Genomic DNA, 25179 nt, shown 5'->3' on the forward strand with positions numbered 1-25179 from the left:
TGTCTCTCTGTTCAGATTGATCCCATGTTTCAGAAGACAGCAGCCTCATTTGATGAGTGCAGCACAGCAGGGGTGTTTCTGTCCACTCTCCACTGCCAGGACTACAGAAGTGAACTGCTGTTTCCCTCTGATGTCCAGACTCTCTCCACGGGAGAACCTCTGGAGTTGCCAGAGTTAGGTTGTGTAGAAATGACAGATTTAAAAGGTAAGTACAAGTGATGCCTTTCACCAGAGCATTTCAGTCATTGGGGAATTTTTTTACATAACCATGGGGTACAATAAACCCATCATGCTCTTATGTTGCTTAAATTACCCAGAAGTTTCCTCTGGAATGCCAAATTGTGTATCCTTTTGGGAGTACCTTGCAACCCACTAACTTTTGTCTTCTCTGCGGCATGGAGTCTAAAACAGTAAACCATTGCCTCTTGGTCTTGATGTGCCCTGTACCTTAGGTGCCCACTGTTTGCAGTCAGCTCTCCAAGTCACATTTTGGAGACCTGGATTCCTCCTGGAGTGTCAGAGTTTGTTCTTGGGAAGGGGACTTAGAGAGACCTTTGCCTAGCCAGAGAGGCTTTGTCTTTATTTGCTCCCCATCCAGGGGGCCCTGAGGAGAAGAGAGCATTGTGAATTGTTTTGAGACTCCTCTGCAGCAGTCTAAGAACTGATCTCTCCTATTATCAGTCCCCTATACTGGCTTGACAGAGATTTTAGCATCCCTCGCATTTACGCCTCCACGCCTGAGTTGGGGATTCTCCTCGGGATGTTGTAATGAGGTGCCAGCAGGTAGGGAGGCCAGGTGCGTGCAGTGCAGTAGCTACACTTGGGGTCCCAGAAGAGCTGCCCCCTCCTGCAGATTTCCACTGCAGTGTTCGTACTCTCACTGATCTTCATCTCAAGTGCAGTCATTTTTACGTGTTGAATGAAATTAATACTCCCCCCCCAGGCTGGGCAGTTGTTACAGCTCCCATTCTTGTCATTTCTATTCTTGCCTCAATTTTGTTTAGTATAGTTTTTGTGCTAACAATATTTTCCAAGTTTGTGCTCTCATTTGGGGCTCTAATCCCCTGAAGTAAGTCTTCTCTAGTTTGGGACTAAAAATAAGTTAAAGTACCATTACATGATTGCCTATGCACTTAGTGTATTTTTAAGACGAAGCGTTTGATTTCCCAGCTATATAGCATAGGTCACAGAATTCATTTTAGAATCGAATGTCTGTGCTTTAGGTTTCTCCTCTAGTATTTTACTAATTTGTGCGATGACAGTGCATAGCCTCACTCCAGCGTGGGTGTGGCCGATGCATCTGCTTGCCCCCAGAAGAGTCAGGGACGCAGATTGGCAGCCAGCCAGCCACTGGTGATACTTGAGCCTTTGCTGGAAGACAATGAGGTAACTGTGCCTCTCGTCTCTCGTCCCACTCAGTATCATTCTGAAGGGAGTAAGGAATGCACTTGACCCACTTTTAATCTCTCTTTGTGATCTTGCCATCCTCTCTAGCGCCCTTGCAGCAGTGTGCAGAAGATCGCCAGATCTGCCCTTCCCTGGCCGGGTTCCAGTTTACTCAATGGGACAGTGAAACACATAATGAGGTGTGGTCAACTTTTAGTGGCTCATGGTTTCAGTTAGTTGGCTCAAGAGTGGTCCTGCCCAATGGGAACCAAAACTGTGGCATCATCTTTATTTAGCCAGGAGTACAGAAAATATTTCCTTTGGCACTTCTGTAGGGACAAAAACCCTGAGGGAGGAGGGGTAGGGTTGTGAACCCCAGCAGGACTATTCTAGAGGTAAGTGAGTTACGGGATCAGCTTATGTTCTCTCTTCTGCTATCCTAGGGTAAGGCGGCCCTGGCATTAATCAGTGAACATTTATAATTAGATTTACTCTTGAATGTGGTTATCCCAGTGGCCTCGAATCTCTTAGGCTGCTGTCAAGCTTGAGGAATTTCCTGCTCTTTGGGGTTGAGTCCCTTGGCACAGAGTTTCCTGAGAAATTGTCATGTGTAGAGCTTTCCTCTGTGTATTTTTAGCATGGCCCCCTTTAGCCTACTTACTACAATTTCCAAAATAAATGGTCTCCATGGAAAACTGTTTTCTGCAAACATGTAGTTAATGGGTACAGAATCCTGTTTCATGTTTTACAAAATGTGCCTGACAACAATGCAGCTTCCTCCTGTGCTGCACAATATAAACTTCCCCCTCACTGTACTATCGTGAGAGTCCTGGCCCAGGCAGGCAGGGGATGGGGAAGGGTGGCTCAGGGGAAGGAGAAGGCTGGAAACTGAAATTTAAGGGTGAGAAGGCTGTCCCTCCAGTGGTGATTTGAGGTGGTTATAGGAATGAGAATTACAGAACCCTCTTTTGTCCCTCCAGTCTGTGTCGGCCCTGGTAGACAAGTTTAAGAAGAATGACCAGGTATTTGACATCAATGCCGAAGTTGAGGAGAGTGACTGTGGAGACTTCCCTGATGGGTCCCTGGGGGACGACTTTGATGCCAACAATGAACCTGACCACACCGCAGTTGGGGATCATGAAGAGTTCAGGAGCTGGAAGGAGCCCTGCCAGGTTCAGAGCTGCCAGTAAGGCTCTCAGAGTCACAGAAAGTGTTTCTATAGCAGTTTTTCATTGGTTCTTTTTTCTTTTTCTTTTTTTCTAATTAAAAAAAATTTTCTTTCTTTTTTTTTTTTTTCCCCCAAAAATAGAGACGGGCATCGCACTGCATTGCTCAGGCTGGTCTTGAACTCTTGGGGCTCAAGCAATCCTCCTGCTTTGGCCTCCCAAGGTGCCAGGATTTCAGGTGTGAGCCACCATGCCTGGGCACTATCAGTTCTTAACAGATTTCCTGCTGGGGTGATTGAATTTGATGTCTGATTGGCTAGGCTGGTGTGCTGTGTCATACACATCAGCTGAGCTTTTCAGCTGAGCCTTTCTGACTCAGAGGAATCACACCTGGCTTTGAATGTCGGCTTAGCCACTTTGGTTATAAAACTGACATTGCAGGAGTTTGTAAGGATTAGAACAATGTAAAGCGTTTGGAACAAAGCACCTGGGATCTAGTAATTACGTCACTGTGGCTATTGTTACCACATGCATTTTGGTAGCAGAGAGCATGCTCCCTTTGTACACATTGCTTATAGTGTGGCTGTTGGTGACTCTAAGCCACCAATTTACCACCTGAAAGGTAAGCAAGTGGGGGTTAGGCAGTGTTGGGTTACCAAATGGGCAGACTGGGGACAAGCAAGGCAGGGAAAACAAAACCAACCAATAAATTGAGAATATTTGGAGGAGAAGAAGAAGAATTGGTTTAGTAATTTAAATTTTTGATTACCCTAGTAAACATCATAAAAATAATCAGAACTTGGTTGGCCTTTATGTACTTCATAGGTTAGTATTTTAATTCTAAATATGATTTGGAAGCAGGGTCTCACAACCCTTTAGTGTCATGGTCCTGTAAAGGTCTTGAATTAGCCTGGGGGTAGGAGATTTCATGAGATTAGAGTGAACAGTCCCTCTGTTAACTCCTATGTCTATAACAGCGCTTTGCAGAACTGGGATTGGGGACAGCCAAGCTGGTTTTGAGTAAAACCTTAGAAGTTGCTTAGTATAATTTCCCACCATGACAAAAATCTCTTCAAGAGCCCTGCTCAGATGTCTTTCCTAAGCTCCTTTTGTCTGCCCTTGTGGGAAACGATTAGGCTGATAATGTCTTTTAAAGACGTTATCAAGGTGCCACTGCCCATCCAGGCCCCGTAGCACCCTGCTCTCCGGAATTGTTCTGTTCGCATGGCTGCAATTTTGCCCCATTCTCATCCTGTCTTTTTTGTTTTTTGTTTTTTGTTTTTTGAGACAGAGTCTCACTCTGTCGCCCAGGCTGGAGTGCAGTAGCGCGATCTCTGCTCACTGCAAGCTCTGCCTCCCAGGTTCACGCCATTCTCCTGCCTCAGCCTCCCGAGTAGCTGGGACTACAGGCACCCGCCACCATGCCTGGCTAATTTTTTTATTAGAGACGGGGTTTCACCGTGTTAGCCAGGATGGTCTCAATCTCCTGACCTCGTGATCCGCCCGCCTCGGCCTCCCAAAGTGCTGGGATTACAGGCGTGAGCCACTGCACCTGGCCATCCTGTCTTCTAAGAAGGGAGAAATGATAGGTTGATGGGATGAACTCTTAAAAACATTTTCAAATGTCAGAGAAAAGCTATCACTTTCCTTAAACAGTGAGGTGACATCTGAGGGACTGACAATAACAAAGGGCTTCTATGACTTTTATTTGGTTTCTGGAAGATGTTTTCTGCTGGTTATTTTGAACAAATGTCTCCACTTCTCTCCCTTATTCCAAACAGCACAAAATCTTAGACTCTATCCTACCTAGTACATTAGGGGTGGGAGGCTGCGGTTCTAGTCTCAAGTTTTACCCATCCTTAAATCCCCTCCCCTTGCCACATCGCTGGCCTTTCCTGGGAATTCAGTGAGTGTTTGATCTGGAGTAGATCTGATCTTGCTGTTACTAGCCCTGAGATGTGGGGCAATGTTATCACCTTTTGCGGTCTTTGTTTTCTCATCCCTAAAATGCAAGGTTGGGACCAGGTGATAATAACAATATCTGATATTTATTGAGCTCCTTATTCTTTGTGCAAGATGCTGCACCAGGTGCCTTATGTCTGTTATTTCACATAATTTACATAATATCTAAAATTAATTATTTTATTGCAGCAACCCTATAATTAGGTCCTATTATCCTCATTTTACAGCTGAGGAAACAGGCTCAGAGAGTCTAATGGGGTGGAGCTGGTTGCCACCCAGCACCTTTGACCAGTCCTGCCCACATATAGTGAACTTTGGATGCCCACATATAGTGAGTTTTGGATGGCAGGCTCCAGTCCACACCACCTGAGCATCTCAGTGGGTAGAGGGGGCCAGACATCACGTTACCATCCCCGGGTGATTGTGTTCTGCACCCAGGGTTGAAAACCATTGTACTCTACTGAGAGGTCTTCGGGGGCCTCTGGATGAAGGTGGGGTGGGGCAATGCTGAGTGATAAATACCAGTGTTGTGTAGATGCCTCATGTTATTGGTCTCTGCATGGCAGCACACTGACAACTGCAAGCATAAAAGGTGGAGCTCTGTGCACATGCATTGGTAAGGACTGGTCTGCGAAAGTGCTTGATGTCTAAGAGTGAGCTCCCTCCCTTTGTGCAGCAGCAACAGCAGCCCAAGAACACTTGGAGCCAAGTGTTCTCTGGCCAACCCTTCTGTAGTACCAGCGTACTTATATAAGGCAGTCACTGTGGTTAATGACCTAGTCGGAGGTCAAAGCCCAGAACACAGCCTACTTAATGCATGTGAGAATGAAACATTTGGCTGCATGCTGCCTATGTGCTGAGCCAGCTGGGAGGAGCCAGTGTTAGGACAGTGGATTAAACCACAGCTAAATTGAAGGAGGGACCCTGTGATATTATGGGGAGGGGATAGAAGAAATACAGAGTTTTCCTGGAGGGACCGGAGATGTTTGAAGTGGGCGGCCTTGAAAAATGGATAAACTATTTTGGACTATAGGTGGATTCATTTAGTTGTTGAGTGGTGAAATTGGGACTGGTAGGATGCCTGTGACATAACATTGTATGTTGAAAGAATTATTGGATTACTACATTTCAAAAATCCTGCAAAGCCTCTGTCCAGCTCCATCACCAGAATCAGGAATGGGAGCCACTCTTCCTAATGGAAGAATATCCATCAGAATGGAGTGGGGATGCTGTTGGAACTTCTTCTCCCTCTGGAGTTCACAGCACAGTGCATTTGTTACTTAATAACATGCTAGGTATCAGATTCTGTTACAGCACTAGGCCATACAGACTAGAAATGTGATTTTTTATTGTGTATTTTATTTTTTTAATTAGGTTTTAATTACACAATTAAAATTTTTTTAAATTCTGTATATAAAGACAAAATCCCCTTTTAAAAGCCTTTTTAGCTTATTCCATATGGCTTATATAAATGGGAATTATAGGTATGCTCAATACAAATACAAGGCCATTCTTCTGAAACTTCTTTGTTACCTTACCTTCAGAGGGCGGTACAGCAGCACCAGCGTCCTTTCTGACATGTCAGAGCCCTTTAGGAGAAAGCTTGTACCTTGTGGAAAGAGTGAAAAATGGCTGGGCATGGTGTAATCCTGACACGCTTGTAATCCTAGCACTTTGGGAGGCTGAGGCAGGAGGATTGCTTGAGGCTAGGAGTTCAAGACCAACCTGACCAACATAGTGAGACCCCATCTCTATTTTTTAAAAATGTAGAAGGAGTAAAAAACCAAACCGAAACTGCCATGCTGCACTGACCACTTAGACACTTTACACACGGCAAAGAATAAAGCTGGATGACCTAACAGATTATAAGGGGGGCCTCCAAAGCGTTAGAGGAACTAAATAATTAGACAAACTTTTTTTTCACTTTTAGTAGGAACTATAGCAGTATCTTTTGGAGCCCTCATTTACAGAAGGATGGTGACGAATGAGGGATTTGTCATCTTGTGTGGCAAGAAGCATGTGTGTGGAAAGACCCTGAGGCTGGGATTAAGGGACTTGTGTCCAGCTCCCAGCTCCGGCATTTTACTAGCTGTGGATTCTTACCCAAAGGAATTCTCTTTTTTTTTTGAGACGGATTCTCACTCTGTCACCCAGGCTGGAGTGCAGTGGTGCGATCTTGGCTCACTGCAAGCTCCGCCTCCTGGGTTCACGCCATTCTCCTGCCTCAGCCTCCCGAGTAGCTGGGACTACAGGTGCCCGCCACCATGCCTGGCTAATTTTTTGTATTTTTAGTAGAGACGGGGTTTCACTGTGTTAGCCAGGATGGTCTCGATCTCCTGACATCGTGATCCGCCTGCCTCGGCCTCCCAAAGTGCTGGGATTACAAGCGTGAGCCACCGCGCCCAGCCAAAAGAATTCTCTTTACTTTTGTCATCTTGTCTCTCAAATTAGGTAGACTAGCATTTTATGGTGCACTTTGAAACTTCCAGAGTGCTTGTATAGATATGATTATATTGTTATAAAATTAAGGGAAGCAAAAGTACTTAAGAAGTAAAAGGAATTATTAATAATGAAGTATTTGTATTGGACTCACAGAAATGCAGCTCGTTTGTGGACATATGCTTCATATGTAAATGCAGCATTATAATATATGTATTGTACATGTACAAATATTTCATGTGTGTTACAGGGAAGATATGATTTCCCTTGGGGATGGAGACATCAGGACCATGTGCCCCCTTCTGTCTATGAAACCTGGAGAATATTCTTATTTCAGTCCTCGGACCATGTCGATGTGGGCTGGCCCGGATCACTGGCGCTTTAGGCCTCGACGCAAACGTATGTAATTCTAGGTGGAATTTTAAGAAAAGAAATAGTGTAGATGACCAGCCAGTCAGCAGTTAGCCAAGGAAGAGAAATGCCAGTCACAGCCCTGTTGTGTCTCTTAATAAGCCGAGGAAGCATACAGATGAGCCAGCTTCCTGGTTGGTCAGTTTGCCTGGCCTGGGATGAAGGGACAGTGAAAATGGAAGCCTCTGAGTGAGGAGAGTGAGTACTGGAGTCAGGAGAACTGGGCTCCCAGCCTCACACTGCTCCCTAGTATCCACATGACTTCACTCAGTGGCCATGGGTGGGCATGACCCCTGGGCACTAGAGGCTACACAGGAGCTACTGCACATGTTGGCATTCTGTAGAACTCCAAAGGGCTGTGCTGACCTTATGTGTTTTGCATTGTCTCTTTGAAAGAAAGGGATAAGCATCTGTTGTTTTATGTTTTGTTTTGCTTTTGAGACAGGGTTTCACACTGTTACCCAGGCTGAAGTGCAGTGGTGAATCATGGCTTACTGCAGCCTTGACCTCCTGGGCTTAAGCGTCCTCCCACCTCAGCCTTCTGAGTAGCTGGGACTGCAGGGGCATGCCAGCATGCTCAGTTAATTTTTAAATTTTCCGTAGTGATGGGATCCCGCTTTGTTGCCTAGGCCAGTCTCGACTCCTGGCCTCAAGTGATCCTCCTGCCTTAACCTCCCAAAGTGTTGGGATTACAGGCATGAGCCACTGCACCTGGCCAAGCATATGTTTCTGATGTGTTTTCTTAGCCAAAACACAAATTAATAAGTTTAGGATGAAAAGAGGGTGTGTGATTGAGCACTCCTACTGTTGTGATGCTCAGACACGATGCCGCCTTGTGGTTTTGATAAGCCTTGATAAGGCTGTCAGCAGATCTTGTGAAATGAGTAAATATTTTAGGCCACAGAAGTGAAGTGCTGACGTCTGTGTTCACTCTGCAGAAGATGCTCCCTCCCAATCAGAAAACAAAAAGAAGAGTACAAAGAAAGATTTTGAAATTGACTTTGAAGATGATATTGACTTTGATGTATATTTTAGGAAAACAAAGGTTTGTACTGAATTTATTAGGATTGTGCTCACTCGTTTTTCCCTTTCAGATGTGATTTTTTAAAATTCCGTATAAATTTAACTGTTAGAGCAAACAGATGGTTTCATTCTTCCTTGTTCCCTAAAGGCACTATTAAGAAATAGTCCTAAACTCAGTGGCAGAAAGAATCAAATTTAGAATAAAAAGAATAATGCTAGCAAAATCACTTTTTTACATAGAACTGTGAGACTGATGGTAGACTCATGCTGCCCAAACCCTTCCCAAACTGCTTTAAAAAAAATAAGATGTTTTGCCCATTGTTAAAATGCCTAAAACACTTTTTTAAAAAAAATTAATAGGCTGCTACTATTCTGACCAAGTCCACTTTGGAGAACCAGAATTGGAGAGCTACCACCCTTCCTACAGATTTCAACTACGATGTCGACGCTCTGGTCCAGCTTCACCTCAAACCAGGCACCAGGGTAAGCCTATTTCTTGGTTCCTTTAAGCACGCAAGGTATCAAGTGGCTGATAGTATGACAGTTAGGCAGTGCCTTTGAGGAAAGGGGAGAACGTGAGGAGCAGTATGTGTTAGCCAGAGCGTGTTGCCAGGAAATCAAATAGACAAGGCAAAGAAAGCTAAAAGGAAAGGCTTATATGATGGACACACAGTAAACACTTGGAAATACTTTACCTGGCAAGAATGCTGGATACTGAAGCCTCCATGCTGAAATTCAGGGGGGCAGTGAGTGTAGTCTTTTGGTGAAGTTTCAACAGTTTTTAAGTTATTTCTTGATTCCTTTGCTTTCTCCTTTTTTTTTTTTTTTTTTTTGACAGAGTTTCGATTTTGTTGCCCCAGGCTAGAGTGCAATGGCGCAATCTTGGCTCACTGCAACCTCTCCCTCCTGGGTTCAAGCAATTCTCCTGCCTCAGCCTCCCAAGTAACTGGGATTACAGGTGCATGCCACCATGCCCGGTGAATTTTTTGTATTTTTAATAGGGACAGGGTTTTACCATGTTGGCCAGGCTAGTCTCGAACTGCTGACCTCAGGCGATCCACCCGCCTCAGCCTCCCAAAGTGCCGGGATTATAGGTGTGAGCCACCGTGCCCAGCTGATTCCTTGGCTTTCTCATTGAAGCTGTGGATTTACTCACCAATTGCTTTATACAGTGAGGTTGCCTTACTCATGATCCAAGTCGAAGTGAGCCCAAGGTGACACATGGGCTCACATCCTTGGGAAGTCTCCTAGGGCTCTACAGGCTGCCGGGGCTCCTTCTGAGATTGTCACATGGAGCCTTCTGAATTACCTAGTGTTGCACCCTGATTACTGCCTCCTTCATTTGCGTGGGGCTCTTCTCACATGTCCCCGCTGACAGGGTAAGCAGTGGTTCGTGTAAACCATTCCATTCACATCCTCTGCTTACTTGCATTACTGGTTCTCCTACTCTCATGGAGTGTATTAACACTTTATACTTTCCTCTTTATTTTGCCTGTTTTTCCACAAGATTTTAATGAGATATATATATATGTGTGTGTGTATATATATATATATATATATTTTTTTTTTTTTCCTGAATTGACTGATATTACACATTCTATTTGTTTTTTTGTATTTATTTTTTTTAGAGACAGGGTCTTCTTGCTCTGTTGCCCAGGCCATAGTCCAGTGGTGCAATTGGAGCTCATTGTAACTTTGAACTCCTGGATTCAAGCAGTCCTCCTGCCTCAGCCTCCCAAAGTACAGGGATTACAGGTGTGAGCCGCTACACCTGGCCTCACATTCTATTTTTGTAAACTAATCAAGATATGTTTTTCTTTCTGATCAATATTGTTTACTTCAATAGAAATACTTTTTTTTTAGTCCTAGCTACTTGGGGGCCTGAGGCTATAGTAAGCTATGATCATGCCAGTGCACTCCAGCCTGGGGGACAAAGTGAGGCCTCATCTCAGAAAAGCAGAACAAAAAAAAATTTGTGATTCATGAGAGGGGGTCAAAATATCAACATTAACAGGAGTTTGGAAGAAGTTGATTCTGACTCTTATGGATGATTTTGAGGGCTTCAAGACTTCAGTGGAGGCCAGTCACGATGGCTCACGCCTGTAATCCTAGCACTTTGGGAGGCCAAGGTGGGTGGATCGCTTGAGGCCAGGAGTTTGAGACCAGCCTGGGCAACATGGCGAAACCCCATCTCTACTAAAAATACAAAAATTAGCCAGGCATGGTAGTGCAGGCCTGTAGTCCTGGCTACTCAGGAGGGTGAGGCACGAGAATCATTGGAACCCAAGAGGTGGAGGTTGCAGTGAACTGAGATTACACCACTGCACTCCAGCCTGGGTGACAGAGCAAGACTCTGTCTCAAAAATACTTCAGTGGAGGAAGTCACTGCAGATGTGGTATGCAGATGTGGTGGAAATAGCAAAGAACTAGAATGAGAAATGGAGCCTGATGATGTGACTACATTGGTACGATACCCTGATAAAACTTGAATGGATGAGAAGTTGTTTCTTATGGATGAGCAAAGAACATTTTCTTGAGATGGAATTTACTCCTGGTGAAGATGCTGTGAACATTGTTGAAATGACAAAAGATTTAGAATGTTACATAGTCTTAGTTGATATAGCAGTGGCAGGGTTTGAGAAGATTGACTTTGAATCTGAAAGAAGCTCTGCTATGGGTAAATGCTATCAAACAGCATTGTATGCTTCAGAGAAATCTTTAGTGACAGGAAGAGTTGACTGATGCAGCAAACTTCATTGTTGTCTTATTTTAAGAAATTGTCGCAGCCACCCCATCCTTCAGCAACCACCACCCACCCTGACAGTCAGTAGCCATCAACATTGAGGCAAGACCCTTTAACAGCAAAAATATTACAACTCACTGAAGGCTGATATGATCATTATAATTTTTTAGCAATGAAATATTTTTAATTAAGGTATGTAAATTGTTTTTTAGACATATACTGTTGCACACTTAATAGACTCCAGCATAGTGTAAGCATAACTTTTAAATTTGTGTGACTGGAAGTGCCTGTATTAAACACTGGACATTTGGCTGGGGACACCTGAGAGTGTGCCCAGAGGAGAGTATTCTAAATGAAGAGGCAGTTAGAAGTTGTGTCATATGAAGAACAGTGGAAGAAAATGGGGCGTTTCTTAACTCAAGTATTTATTGTTTAGTAGTAGTTTTGGATTTGTTACAAGCACATTGTGGGTTTATTTGAGTTGTTTTTGAAGCACAGAATTATCTTAAAATATTCAGTGTGCTCTTGTAAACTGTGCACACCTCCAGTCACATTTCTCCTACTTCAGAGATTTATATATCAAGTAGAAATCACTGGTCTAAGGAAGGACCTGCAAATATTTGAAAGACTGTGGTCCGTAGGACTCCTAAAAAGTCCGTAGGTACTCCATGAGGCTCTGGAATACAGAATGAGGATGATGGATGTAATTAGAGGGAAGAGCTGGATGTCTCTCCTTGTTGCCTTGTAGGGAACAGTGGTTTCCACTCAGGAATGAGACAGGCTGTTAATTAAGGTAATGGGTTTTCCTTTTTTTTTTTTTTTTTTTTTTTAAAAACAGGGTCTCAGGCTGGAGTGCAGTGGTATGAGTATGGCTCAGTGCAGCCTCAACCCCTGGGCTCAAATGATCCTCCTGCCTCAGCCTCCTGAGTAGCTGAGACCACAGGCACACAGCACCATGCCATCTTTTTTGTAGAGATGGGGTCTCACTGTGTTGCCCAACGCTAGTCTCAAAATTCCTAGGCTCAAGCAGTCCTCCCACCTTAGCCTCTCAAAGTGCTGGGATTACAGGTGTGAGTCACCATGCCTGGCTGGTAATGGGTTTTCTATCAAAATTGTTCAAGTGCAACAAGGTGACTTTCAGAAAGCTGGAGGGTAGATTTTCCAACTTTTGTTTTTAGTGAAGGAACCCTTTTTCAGGTAAAACTGTGCAGAAGGCCTAATTGCCAGTCACACAGAAATAGAGCTGCTCTGGTTTATTTGGGATTGGTAGAGACGCTGAGCCTTGCTACTCCAGGTTTGCACTGTGCAGTGGAAAAGTCTGTTAGACTTAGATGACTTGTGAGGGCCCTTCTGACTCTAAAATTGTATAATTCTAGGAGGAGATTGGGCATAGAAATTAAGATTTACTTCCCTAACCTAGTTCAGTAGCTTTTAACAAAATAGCTTTCTGCATTTATTCTTTCCTTTAGTTACTTAAGATGGCCCAGGGCCGTAGGGCAGAGACTGAGCATTATGAAGAAATTGAAGACTATGATTACAACAACCCTAATGATACCTCCAACTTTTGCCCTGGATTACAGGTAAAGGGGGGAAAGGGGCTCTGTCCTCTGTTCTAAGCCAGGGAGTCATTTTTCTCTGCTTCTCATGTCCCCATTTTATATGGCAGGAGACTGTTGGAAATTTTGAATCCAGTGGAGGTTTTCTGGGTAAAGGGTCTGCCTTCCACCCAGTGCAGGGAGCTGAGCAGAGTCAAGGAAACAGCCTCACCCTTGGCCTGCCTTACTTCACATCTTACATGCAGGAAGCAAATGGCCACACTCAAGTGAATGTGTTGACATGTGGATGGGTGTTTAGCCTCTGCTACAAAGTACTAATCTTGGCTGTTGTGGGATTTCAAAGGCATATAAACACTTTGTCCTCTTATGAGCTAATATTTTGGCCAGGTAGACAAAACACATAGACATGTGAAGGTGGCGTGATCTGGTGTGGCAAAAAATAAGTCTTCAGGGTGTGTCTCAAATGACCAGGTTTCTAGCTCTGAATGTAGTTCTCATATTGCAAGCTTGCTGTGAACTTGTACAAGCCACCCCCCATCTTTAGATCATGGTTTAGACTAAATAATTTCCATATCCCTTCTCTGAGTCTACTGATGAGATGGCTAATACAGGTAACAGAAACTGGAAAAATAGGCTTCATCTGTGTCCCTGTATGTGGAAAGGGGGGAAAGAACTGGAAAAAAAAATGTATTCACCTTATTTTCTTACTTAGGAAGAGAGTTAGGCTGTTATATTTTAGTGAAAATCCAGACTGACCTCTTGACCAGTGCTTCTCAAACTTTAACTTACATACAAATCACCCAGGGAGCCTATTTAAAGACTGATTCCTGACCTGTGTCCCCCCACCCCACCCCCTGCCCGAAGATACTGATACATTCACTCTGGATGTGATCCCAAAAATGACTTTCTCACCTGCTTCTGGGTGGTACGCCTGCTACTGACCAGATGGCCCCAGGAATCTCCTGTGCTTTCCTTGGGTGATATGTGCAGTTCATATCTCCGGTATTTGAGGAATGTTTCTGTGAAATGAAATCCTAAATTAGTTAGAAGCTGAAGGGGGGACATAGTGGCAATTATGATTATTGAATTCCTTTTAACTCCTGCTCAAAAGGTCTTAGGTTGATAACAGACACCTCTCTAATAGGGTTTATGTGAAACAGGATGATAACTAGAGGCACCTAGAAGTTCATCGCAGTGTAACTCACTGAGTGAACTATCAGATGGTCTCTTCTTGCTTTGCAAACACGGAGTCTCTTTCAAGGGTGTTTCTAAGCTCCTCTGCAGCTTCCACCAAACTCGAAGAGCTGTTTCTTGCCCAGGCTGCTGACAGTGATGATGAAGATTTGGATGACTTATTTGTGGGACCAGTTGGGAACTCTGACCTCTCACCTTATCCTTGCCATCCACCTAAGACAGCACAACAGAATGGTGACACTCCGGAAGCCCAAGGATTAGACATCACAACATATGGGGAGTCAAACCTGGTAGCTGAGCCTCAGAAGGTACGGATGAAAGAGCTGAGAATTACATTGTTTGCCTGAAATCTATTTAATTGTCTCTTATATGAGAGTCACGTCAATCTGAGCTTGATTTCTTTTCTTCTCAATTTTAACCTGTTGCTCTCCAAGTTTTAAATAGGGTTGTGGGAGTGAGCTGATGCTAATTAGGTTTGTGTGGAACTGACCATCTCTCCAAAGACCTTGATAAGACATGTAACTAGGGAGGAACTGGTCACCCAAATAAGGCATATGAATGAAGGCTGCAGGCAGAGAATATAAATTTATATGCTAATTCAGCAAGGCTATCTAGCTGTATGGCTCTGAAAAATCTTGGCCAAATTCAGTTTGTATTAAATTATCATGTATTAAACATTTATCTCTTCCATACCAGGTGGCAGGCTTTATGCTTGCCTTTATATTTGATTCATTTATCTCTTTTCCACTGGAATTCCAGTTAGCCTTAATGTAGATTGCACTTGATTGAAAAGAAATTAGATTTGATATGAGAGACTCTTATTTTAGTGTCCAAAGAGAGCTCTGGGCTGGGCGTGGTGGCTCACGCCTGTAATCCCAGCACTTTGGGAGGCCAAGGCGGGCAGATCACCTGGGGTCAAGAATTTGAGGCCGGGCGCGGTGGCTCACGCCTGTAATCCCAGCACTTTGGGAGGCCAAGGCGGGCAGATCACGATGTCAGAGTTCGAGACCAGCCTGGCCAACATGGTGAAACCCCGTCTTTAATAAAAATACAAAAATTAGCTGGGCATGGTGGCAGGTGCCTGTAATCCCAGCTATTCTAGAGGCTGAGGCAGGAGAGTCATTTGAACCCGGGAGGCAGAGGTTGCAGTAAGCTGAGATCGTGCTATTGCACTTCAGCCTGGGCAACAGGTAGAGACTCCGTCTCAAAAAAAAAAAAAAAAAGAGTTTGAGACCAGCGTGGCCAAAATGGTGAAATACCATCTCTACTAAAAATACAAAAATTAGCCAGGTGCCTGTAATCCCAGCTCCTTGGGAGGCTGAGGCCAGAGAATCGCTTGAACCCAGGAGGCGGAGGTTGCAGTGAGCTGAGATTGCACCATTGCAATCCAGCCTGGGTGACAAGAGCGAAACTCCGTCTCAAAAAAAAAAAAAAAATACAAACAAAAAAAACAGAGCTCTGTGTCTCCTTGGTTGAAACTGGATTCCTTCTTTAGTTGAACTCCAGACCTTTGTTTTTACAGTGAATTATGGTAAAAGTTTCTTTATTCTGCTTAGTTTTACTTTGTCATATACCTATTTCAGGTAAATAAAATTGAAATTCACTATGCCAAGACTGCCAAAAAGATGGACATGAAGAAGCTGAAGCAGAGCATGTGGAGTCTGCTGACAGCGCTCTCCGGAAAGGAGGCAGATGCAGAGGTCAGATGCTCTGCCTGTTCTCTAGGTGCCCAGCATGCGGGAGGGGAGTGGTTGATGTCTACAGCTGAAGACACCTCGATTTGGGCAATGCCTCCAATACAGAAATGTTCGTTCAAAAATACAAGGAGCTGGGCATGGTGGCTCACACGTGTAATCCCAGCATTTTGGGAGGCGGAAGTGGGAGGATCACTTGAGCCCAGGAGTTTGAGGTTACAGTGAGCTATGATATGATCGTACCACTGCACTCCAGTCTGGGCAACAGAGAGAGATCCTGTATCTTGAAAAAGAAAACAAAAATAAAAGGAAGACATCATGCTTCTAAGAGAGAAATGAACCAAGTATACAAATAGGCAGGTCACACAGACTGTGATACAAATAGCAAACTAGTGTGTAAGGTGTGATTCAGCCTTGCTGGTAATCAAAAAAGACAAATGAAACAATCTTGATGCTACTTTAAAACAGCAGCAATTTTAGTAATTAAACTATTTTCCATTACTGAGGAGGAAAATTTGGAGTACTTATTCACTGCTGGTAGTAATTTAAGTTGCTATATGCTATGAAATGTTTAAACCTTTTGATCTAATAATTCTGATTTCAGGAATGTATTCTCAGTAGGAAGATAGTGGAAAAGTAATTATTATACTGTCAGATTCTACTTCTCCTTCAGAACAAGCTGAAACCTTGATTAACTTGGTCCACCTCAATGAAAGGAAGTCTCAGTTAATTAGAATCCTTCTCTCTTTCTGACTCCTTCTGCTCAGGTAATATTCTGAGTTTAGATCTTCTGTAGCTGAGAAATGAAAACTCGTAAGTTGATTGAGGGCCCTGAGCTGGGTATCAGAGAAAGCTCTTCAGTCATATTTGTAAAGTTTTATCAACTAGAACAGAATGGGATGCAAGTGTGTGTCTTTGTCTTAAGTGGAAAGTTTGAGTTTACTTTTAAATATGAATTTTGTGCTGCCCTTAGCAGTGTAGTCCAGTTGGAGCTATAAATAATCATGGCTTTGGCTAGGCACAGTGGCTCATGTCTGTAATCCCAGCACTTTGGGAGGCCGAGGTGGGTGGATCATGAGGTCAGGTGTTCAATACAAGCCTGGCCAACATGGTGAAACCCCATCTCTACTACAAAATACAAAAAATTAGCTGGGCGTGGTGGTGGGCGCCTGTAATCCCAGCTACTTGGGAGGCTGAGGCAGGAGAATTGCCTAAACCCGGGAGGTGGAGCTTGCAGTGAGCCAAGATTGCACCACTGCACTCCAGCCTGGTGACAGAGCGAGACTCCATCTCAAAAAAAAAAAACATGCTTTTTATTACTGCTTTGTTTTCTTGTTTGTTTTCGGGGCACCCTAGGACACCTTTTGCAGTGTGTCCTTTACCAGGGTGATGCTGGCTATTGACATCCATGTTCACCACAATGTCATTAGAGCAGAGCTGAGGCACTGGTTCCCTTCGTATATCCTTTTTCTTCAAAATAACTAAAAAATTTGTTTTCATTTCATTTAGGTATAGACTTTTTGGTGATACAACTTTATTTTTGTTGCCCTTTCAAAAGTGCACTAGCCCTAACTGTCCGATGTATAAATGTACTTCTGTTAGGCAAACCACAGGGAAGCTGGAAAAGAAGGGGCCCTGGCAGAAGTGGCTGACGAGAAGATGCTCAGCAGGCTCACGAAGGACCTGCAGAGGAGGTGCGGGCTGGCAGGCGTGGGGGCTTTGTTGGGGCTCACCTTCTCTCTGAGCTGTCCGCGTGGCGGGCCTTCCACACACAACCTGTTTCCTATGACACTTATAGTGGCTGTTCTGTTTTCTCTCTGTGTTGATAGATAATACAGACCAACTTTAAAAAAGGCGTTTTTCTGTGTCAGTGGTCAGAGTGTAACAGGAGATATTTTATCTCAAATAAGAAACTAGAAAAATCTGCTTATAAAATGCATCTGAAAGATTTGTTTCTCATTAGTTTAGTCATTGCATGTGTGTATTATTCATCCTTGATGAACAAGCTTTTGTTCTAACAGTTGGCAGTGACCTAAATACTTGCTCCTTTCTTTCCAGCCTGCCCCCCGTCATGGCTCAGAACCTCTCCATACCTCTGGCTTTTGCCTGTCTCCTACATTTAGCCAATGAAAAGGTAGGTAATTAAGGTAAGCATGGGAGTATTAGAGTATTCCCTGTTTATGTCAACTCATTTAGCTTTGTATTTGATCTTTCATGGGCTAACATAGGATTTCTTAAATACAGTGAATTATGTAGTACCTTCAACCCAAATGATTAGCCAGGCATCTAGAAGTAACTTAGGAAAAAGCCATCAGGTTTGATTAGCAATGAAAATAGCACAGAGGACCCAAATAGTAAGATTTTAGATGATGGAATTGTGATCGGTGAGTTCCCCAACCTAAGAACACAATGTGCTTTTACGTCACTGGGTGTCAAAGACTTTAAAGGCCAAAGCCTAGTAGTACCAAAGTCAAGACATATGGGAGACATGGCAGAGAGAAGAGGAGAGAGATGAGGATGAAAAGAAAACAGTTGCAGAAAGAGAAGAGTACTAAAATACGGAGGTAACAGTCAGAAAAGTCGAGCTGTGTGTCACAAGGAAGGAGAATCCTGAAGTGCCAGCTGGGTCAGCGTGGCAGACTCCTGTGCCAGGCCAGCCAACAGCTGCATAGCCATGGGACAGCTGTGGAAAGAGCAGAGGAGGGTACCCATCTTCTCAGGAGCCGAGTGGTACTACCCAGGGATACCACAGAGAGGGCAGCCAGCAGCAAGCCCACACATTTGAGCATCGCTGAACACTTGGTATCCATTAGGGTCCCCAGCCAGCTGATGCACAGCCCAGCCTTTGGCACCTGCAGTGGAGGGCTATGGGCTGGGTCATGGCGTGTGCAGCAAGCACCATCCTGGGGCTGGGGCACCATGGCCATGGTGTGCACCAACACTGTCAACTCTCCAGGAGGAGGGGGTGGGCACTGGAGTGCAGTTACTGTCTGAACGCCGAAGTGTGGTTTTGGAGGGTGATTACGGGAATGGAATGGTAGCAAAAATGGGGTGCTGGTGGAAGCATCCAGGATTTCCTACATGCCAACATGTGACCTCTGGCCTCCTAATGAAATCAGGAGCAGTGAGGATTGGCTCCATTTTCCAGGTCTGACTCTGCTTTGGAGAGAAGTTGCCCTGGCCTGTGTGGCACAGCCATCAGCCAATCCCAATGACCTACCACTGGAAGTCAGAGACCAATTTTTCTCTTGTCAATACCTTGCTTAGCCCACAACCTCATGAAGAAGAAGAAACTGTCCAGTTAGCAGAAGCTAGTTTTGATTCTGGGTGGGGAACAGGTGTAGAAGAGCCACTGGGCCAGGACCAAGTGCTGTATGTATCCAACTACTGTGCTGACCATTGGGCTTGTAACCACCAGTCTGGGTGTTCAAACCTGAGGCCTAAGCAAAAGAGCCCAGTGTAGTTCCCAAGAAGGAATGATTGTGCATCAGAGCCCTTGGGAATGGTTTTAACCCAGGAATGCTGAACTTGCATGGCTGCTGTTGGGGGGCAGTAAGGCGGTGACCAGTGACTGCGGAGAGAGGACATGCCCTGTTCACAAGCCTGTGAAGGCAGACATGCCTGTGGTTATGGGAGGTGGTAGTTCCTATACCTGACACATCCTAAAGCATCTGATGTCACATGCAAACTATATGAAGAGAGAATGACTAAGAAAATAAAAAATTAAAAAATATATTATTATCGTTGTTCTGACAAGAAATCTACAAGTGGCTCTGCTGAGGAGATACCATCTGAGGTGGATGGTGTGCAGGCCATCCATCTCTGACTTGAGAAGTGTCGGGGGAGGCCTGGAATCTCATTTGCACACCATCCTGGTGGAAATAGGTGCTGGTGACTCTCCCACATGGGTGCTGGTCTCCTAGCACACCAGGCTCCTAGGCTGGCCTCCAAAGCTCAGAAAACCTTCTGAGTCCAATTTAAGAGTGTTACTGCTTTCACTCATCAGCCCCAGCCTGAAGGTCAGAGTGCTTCTCTGGGTTGTGTGTCTCCACAGAAACCTGACTTGAGAGAGCGGCTTCATGGCCCTCACTTGTTTCTTAAGGAGTCAGGCCAGGCCAACACTGCTAAGAAATATTAGTGATTCTGTGGCTTCACTGAGGTCGTGCTGCTCCGACTGCAGCTCTGCACCCCTGCTCTCAGTGGCAGCGCAGACTTCTTCATTTTGCTGTGATCAAGTCTCTTTTTAAGGGTCCCAGAGCTCTTGATGTTTGAAGAATGGGGGGTGGCTACAGCCCATGACTTGTTGGGCTGAGCACCAAGGCCATTACTGGGGCCTGGCTTTGGGCTGTTTGAGAAAACTGGGCTTGTAACATTAGCCACAACAGTTACCGTGATAATCTACAGGGATCTGTGATAACTCAGAGCTTAGAGCCACCAAGAGAAATATTTTCAACGCTTCACAGCAGAACTTGACCCTCCTCTTGGATTTCTTTCTCTCCATCTTTCACTCCCGTCTGGAGTCTGTTCCTCCACCACTGTGATAACAATCTCCCCTCACATAGCCAGGCAGTGTGTGGGGCTTAGGAGCCGGTGATGGACGTGAGGCCCTCTGCCTTCATGGCGCTGCATGTTAGCAGTGTGCGACTACCAGAACCTGAGCTGCAGAAAACCCGCGAGGTGTGACTTGAGCGCTCTGTCTTTAGTGGCAAGGAAAGGTGCGAGTGGCTTTTGAGCCCTGGCACATCCCATCTGCCTCCAATGCAGAGCCAGGGCAGGCTGGTTGTGGTGAAGTTCATCAGGAAAGGTGTCTCATAGCTGCTTAGTCCTGAGGGAAACACTGCCTGGGGTTGGGGAAGAGCTGGGAGGTAGGTAGGGAAAGACCTGTGCAGAGACTGGCAGGAGGGCACTGCTGTCAGGAACTAATGGAGGGATGGGGCAGTGGGGTAGTTGAGGGGTGCCTGGAGGAGATGTGCATGGATGGGGTTAATACAGTAGTCCCCCTGTTTCCAGGGATGGGGCAGTGGGGCAGTTGGGGGTGCCTGGAGGAGGCATGCATGGTTGGGGTTAACACAGTAGCCCCCTGTTTCCACAATTTCACTTTCCATGGTTTCAGTGATCCACAGTCACCCATGGTCTGAAAATACTAAGTGGAAATCCAGAAATAAACAGTTCATAAGTTTTAAGTTGCAACTGTTCTGAGTAGTGTGATGAAATGTCACCATGTCCCGCTCCATCCTGCCCCAGATCTGAACCGTCCCTGTGTCCACCAGATCCACACTGCAGACATGGCTCTCCCATTAGTCACTTGGTAGCCATCTCAGTTCCCAGGTCGACTGTTGTGGTACTGCAGTGCTTGTGTTCCATTCCCTCTTATTTGACTTAATTTTTCTATTTTATCATTAGTTATTGTTAATCTCTTACTGTGCCTAATTTATAAATGAAACTTGATCATAAGTATGTATGTATAGGAAAAAACAAGGTATGTTTGTGTATACATATATATGAAAATCATATATGTGTATTTGATTTGGTACTATATGAGTTCAGGCATCCACCGGGGGCCTTGGAACACCCCTCGAGGATAAGAGGGGACGACTGACTATATGTATGTGTTGTGGCTCCTGATGTGACCTCCCATCTGCCTCCATTAGCATCTTCAGGGCAGACGGCTCAGCTCTTAGGCCCTTTATAGGGGGTGGGTTGCAGGAACCAGAGCCAGAGAAGGATTTCTTTTTGCTTTTTTACCTAAGTCATTTTGTTATAACAAGGATTGGGGATCAGTTTTTTCATGCAAATTATACTTAACTATGAAACAGTTTTTCTTATAACCATGGGACAAACTTCTTTGTAGTCATTACCTTGTGACTGTGATTGGAATTTATGATTTTTTTTATTCTCAGTATACCAAAGTCCATGCATGTTTTGGTCTTCCCTCAGAATCTAAAACTGGAAGGAACAGAGGACCTCTCTGATGTTCTTGTGAGACAAAGAGATTGAGTTCACTATGGAGAAGTCAGCAGCAGGAGGCCCATCACTTACTCAGTTGCCAGGACATCTCCAGTCTGGGTGGAAGAAGATGCCATGGGCTTATACCCAGGCTGTAGCCAACTACCAACGTGCCTGTTTATTTGTTGCTCTTTCCTTCTCTCCGTCATAGTCTGGGTGCCAGCGCCCTGAAGCTCTGTGCTCGACTGATTAAACTTTACTGCCCTATGGTGAGCATCTAGGAGAGGGGAGGGCAGAGGGGGTGAGGGTACTATTCTGGATTGAGAAAACCTATATCCATTCTTTATATCAATGTATAGTTTTAGTCTCCTAAATTGATCTGTTATTTTCCAAACTATTCTCCTGTAGAAGATTTTCCAGTGGGCACTTAATGTTGCCCTTGAAGAACTTACTAATCCATCCATGTACATAAAATACATCATATGTACACTTATAAATGTATATAGAATGCTCAAAAATAAAATTCTTAATAATATAACTGGCAAAATATTTGAGTGTTCACTAGATGAGTATCAGACCTAGTCCTTACCCTTGAGGGGGATGCAGTCCTGGTAGTTATCCAGGATACCCACATGTCAGTATAAGGCAGAAGATGCCTAAGGGCCAAGATGGTTTGCGTCGGAGGAGAATGGAAGAGAGAGATCACTGACTGGACATTCAGATGCAAGACTGGGTCCTGCTTAAATCCCAGGATTCTGCTGGAGGGAGCTGATAGTGATACTTGTCCCTTCTGTCCATTGCTTCGTGTAGCCTTTTCAGCATCCCTAGGAGAAACTTACTATTGTGACTCTCATGTTGGAGGAGGAAACAGACACCCAAGGTAGAGGAACTTGCAAAAGGGCAGCCGGCAAACTGTCAGGGGTGGCCTGAGCCTGGCAATCTGCCTCCAGAGTCTGCTCTCAGCCATTGTGCTATGTGCTACCTGGATGGGTCATACAGGCTCAGCAGTGGGTGGAGAGCAGTACTCAGATTTGTCCATCTCCACGGAATGCAGCACACCCACAAATGTACAAGTTCTTCCCCTAACCTCAGAGGAATAGGGGAATTAACTTTGCTTGCAATTTGGAACAATATTATAGATGTTGATCCAAGTAGTTCTGTTACTGGCTGGTCCTGGATCTCTGCCAGAACACCCGTCATCATTGACTGGCTAAATAGAGATCTTGGATATAGGCCAGAAGCAGTGAAGTATATAATTGGAAATTGCTCCTGATAATAACTTGCTTCTTAGCCAAAAACCACACAAAACAAAAATAATCCCCTCCCCACAGGAATATGCTTTCCAAATTGTGTCCAAAACATTACCTGCTCTGTTGTATTGAGAGAGTTAGAGACTTAAGAGCATGCTTAGAAAAAGCAGTGGTGCCACAGGTGAGAATCCACACTCTGTCTTGCTGGGGCTGAAGCCTCCATCACTTTCCCAGGCCAGGTTAGTGCTGGGCTTCTTGCTCTCCTATTCCTGAGAGTAGAACTGGCTAAGCCCATTCCTTCCCTCAGTCAGCCCCACTTCTCTATAGTGGGTCCTGAGGGGGGGAGCTGAATTACCAGTAAAACTAGAAAGATTGGGACCAAGTGCAGTGGCCCACACCTGTAAATCCTAGTGCTTTGAAAGGAAGAGGCAGGAGGATTGCTTGAAGTCAGGAGTTCAAGACCAACCTGGGCAAAATAGATCCCCATCTTTAAAAAAAAGTTTAAAAATTAGCCAGGCACGGAGGTGTGTGTCTGTAATCCCAGCTACTCAGAAGGCTGAGGTGGGATAATCACTTGAGCCCAGGAGTTTGAGGCTGCAGTGAGCTATGATCACACTACTGCATTCCAGCCAGGTCAACAGAGTCAGATCCTATCTCTTAAAAACAAAAAACTGGTGAGTTCAATACCAACTTCTACAATGAAATCCCCTTCCCCCCACAACCCTGCTTCTCCTAAGTTTCCCTCATTACATGGTTGCTGTGGGCTATGTGTGCTGTGGTCTGAATGTTTGTGTCTAAAATTCATAGTTGAAATCCCCTAGTATGTTGGTATTAAGAGGTGGGGCCTTTGGGAGGTGAGTAGGTTATGAGGGCAGATCCCTCATGAATGGGATTAGTGCTCTTATAAAAGAGGCCTGAGGAAGCTTGTTCGTTCCTCTTGCCCTTCTGCCGTGTAAGGATGCAATGAGAAGGCACCATCTGTGAGCAAGGAGCCCCTCACCAGACACCAGATCTGCTGGCGCCTTGATCTTGGACTTCTCAGCCTCTAGAACTGTGAACAATAAATCTATTGTTTATAAATTAAGCAGTCTAAGTCATTTTGTTATAGCAGCCCAAATTGACTAAGACAGTGGGTATGCAAGATAAGTTTATTTTATATAAAATACTTTGGGAAGTAGGTGTTCCAGGACTGGTGTGACAGTTCCATGAAATTATGAAAGACTGGGGATCCTTCCAGCTCATCCGTCTGTTTCAGTGTGGCTGCTGGAATCCAGCCATCACATCCATAGTCTAAGCAGCAGGATGAAGGACTGGGGGAAAAGAGAACTGCTGCTCCCTGTTAAATCGGTTTCTTGGGGGTTGATATGAATATTTGCCACCTCAGGGTGCCACAAAGGTCCCCACCAGCAAGAAGGCTCCCACCAGATGTGGACTCAACCTGGGACTTCGCAGCCTCCATAACTGTAATAAATTCCTTTGTCAGTTACCCAGTTTCAGGTATTCTGTTATAGGTAACAGAAAACAAACTAATAGAAGTGGTAATGTGTCCAGCTAAAAATTTGGGTTCTGTTAAGGTTAAAAGAAAATTTGAGGTAGCTAGCAGTATCTGCCTCAGATGCTGAGAAGCCTCCTGAGATAAGAGCATATACCATGTCCATAACTGAAGTTTTAACATTCTCTGCCAAACAGAACCAGAGTTGAAGGGCAGGAGAATTTGCAAGATAGAATTTGCAATTTGCAAGAGAGAATTGCAGTTTGCAAGAGAGAATTGCAATTTGCAAGAGAGAATTATGGGGCCCTGAGAGAATACATCCAAAGGAAGAGGGAACCAGGCATTACAAATTGAATTGAACAAGGACAGATATCTGAAGGGGGTTTGTAGTTCCCAGTAAAGTATGGTACAGCTAGGTTCACTTCCGTGGCCAGACCACCCTATAGTGTGTGATCCCCCTGGGGAGCAAGAGGCTGCAGGTAACACTTTGGTGCCCTAGCAGTTCTGCTGTGGTGCAGCTATAGCGGATCACAGGCAGAGTGGGGCGTTGTTCCCCTTCTTAGCACAGGATACTGGGCCATTTCAACACCACAAGGATTTGCAGCATCTGTGGCAACCAGTCTGGTGTCCTGCGTTCATGGTGGCTGAAGCCAAGCTGCTCAGCACTGAGGCAGCAAGCCATGATCTAGGTCTGCGAGTAGAATTCTCAGTTTTGGTTCATTTAAAAATGTTTTTTGGGGGAAGTGGGGATCGTTCATGGGTACCAAATAAAAAAAATGAATAAGACCTACTATTTGATAGCACAATAGGGTGACTATAGTCAATAATAACAATTGTATATTTTAAAATAATGTAATTGAAAAGAGTAAATGCCTGAGGGGATGGATACCCCATTCTCTGTGATGTGCTTATTTCAC

General features: G+C 44.7%; 1 protein-coding gene across 5 annotated transcripts in view; it reads left to right on the forward strand.

Moving 5' to 3' along the window:
* NCAPH (non-SMC condensin I complex subunit H) overlaps positions 1–22058 on the forward strand; it is a 38094-nt gene extending 16036 nt beyond the window's left edge. For 2 of the 5 annotated variants that reach the window (XM_024242552.3, XM_063713324.1), the window contains exons 7-18: positions 16–205; positions 1495–1586; positions 2367–2572; positions 7204–7352; positions 8303–8409; positions 8748–8870; positions 12600–12710; positions 14099–14188; positions 15464–15580; positions 17177–17268; positions 17633–17708; positions 21512–22058. In XM_024242552.3, coding sequence (XP_024098320.2) covers positions 16–205; positions 1495–1586; positions 2367–2572; positions 7204–7352; positions 8303–8409; positions 8748–8870; positions 12600–12710; positions 14099–14188; positions 15464–15580; positions 17177–17268; positions 17633–17708; positions 21512–21571 — 1413 coding nt within the window. In that variant the 3' untranslated portion in view covers positions 21572–22058. Of the gene's footprint in view, positions 1–15; positions 206–1494; positions 1587–2366; positions 2573–7203; positions 7353–8302; positions 8410–8747; positions 8871–12599; positions 12711–14005; positions 14189–15463; positions 15581–17176; positions 17269–17632; positions 17722–21511 lie in introns of all 5 variants that reach the window. The other 3 variants (XM_024242550.2, XM_024242549.3, XM_024242551.2) reach the window with 2 other exon arrangements.
* Positions 22059–25179: the final 3121 nt, after the last annotated feature.

This window comes from Pongo abelii, chromosome 12 (genome assembly GCF_028885655.2).
Source record: "Pongo abelii isolate AG06213 chromosome 12, NHGRI_mPonAbe1-v2.0_pri, whole genome shotgun sequence".
Classification (NCBI taxonomy): Eukaryota; Metazoa; Chordata; class Mammalia; order Primates; family Hominidae; genus Pongo; species Pongo abelii.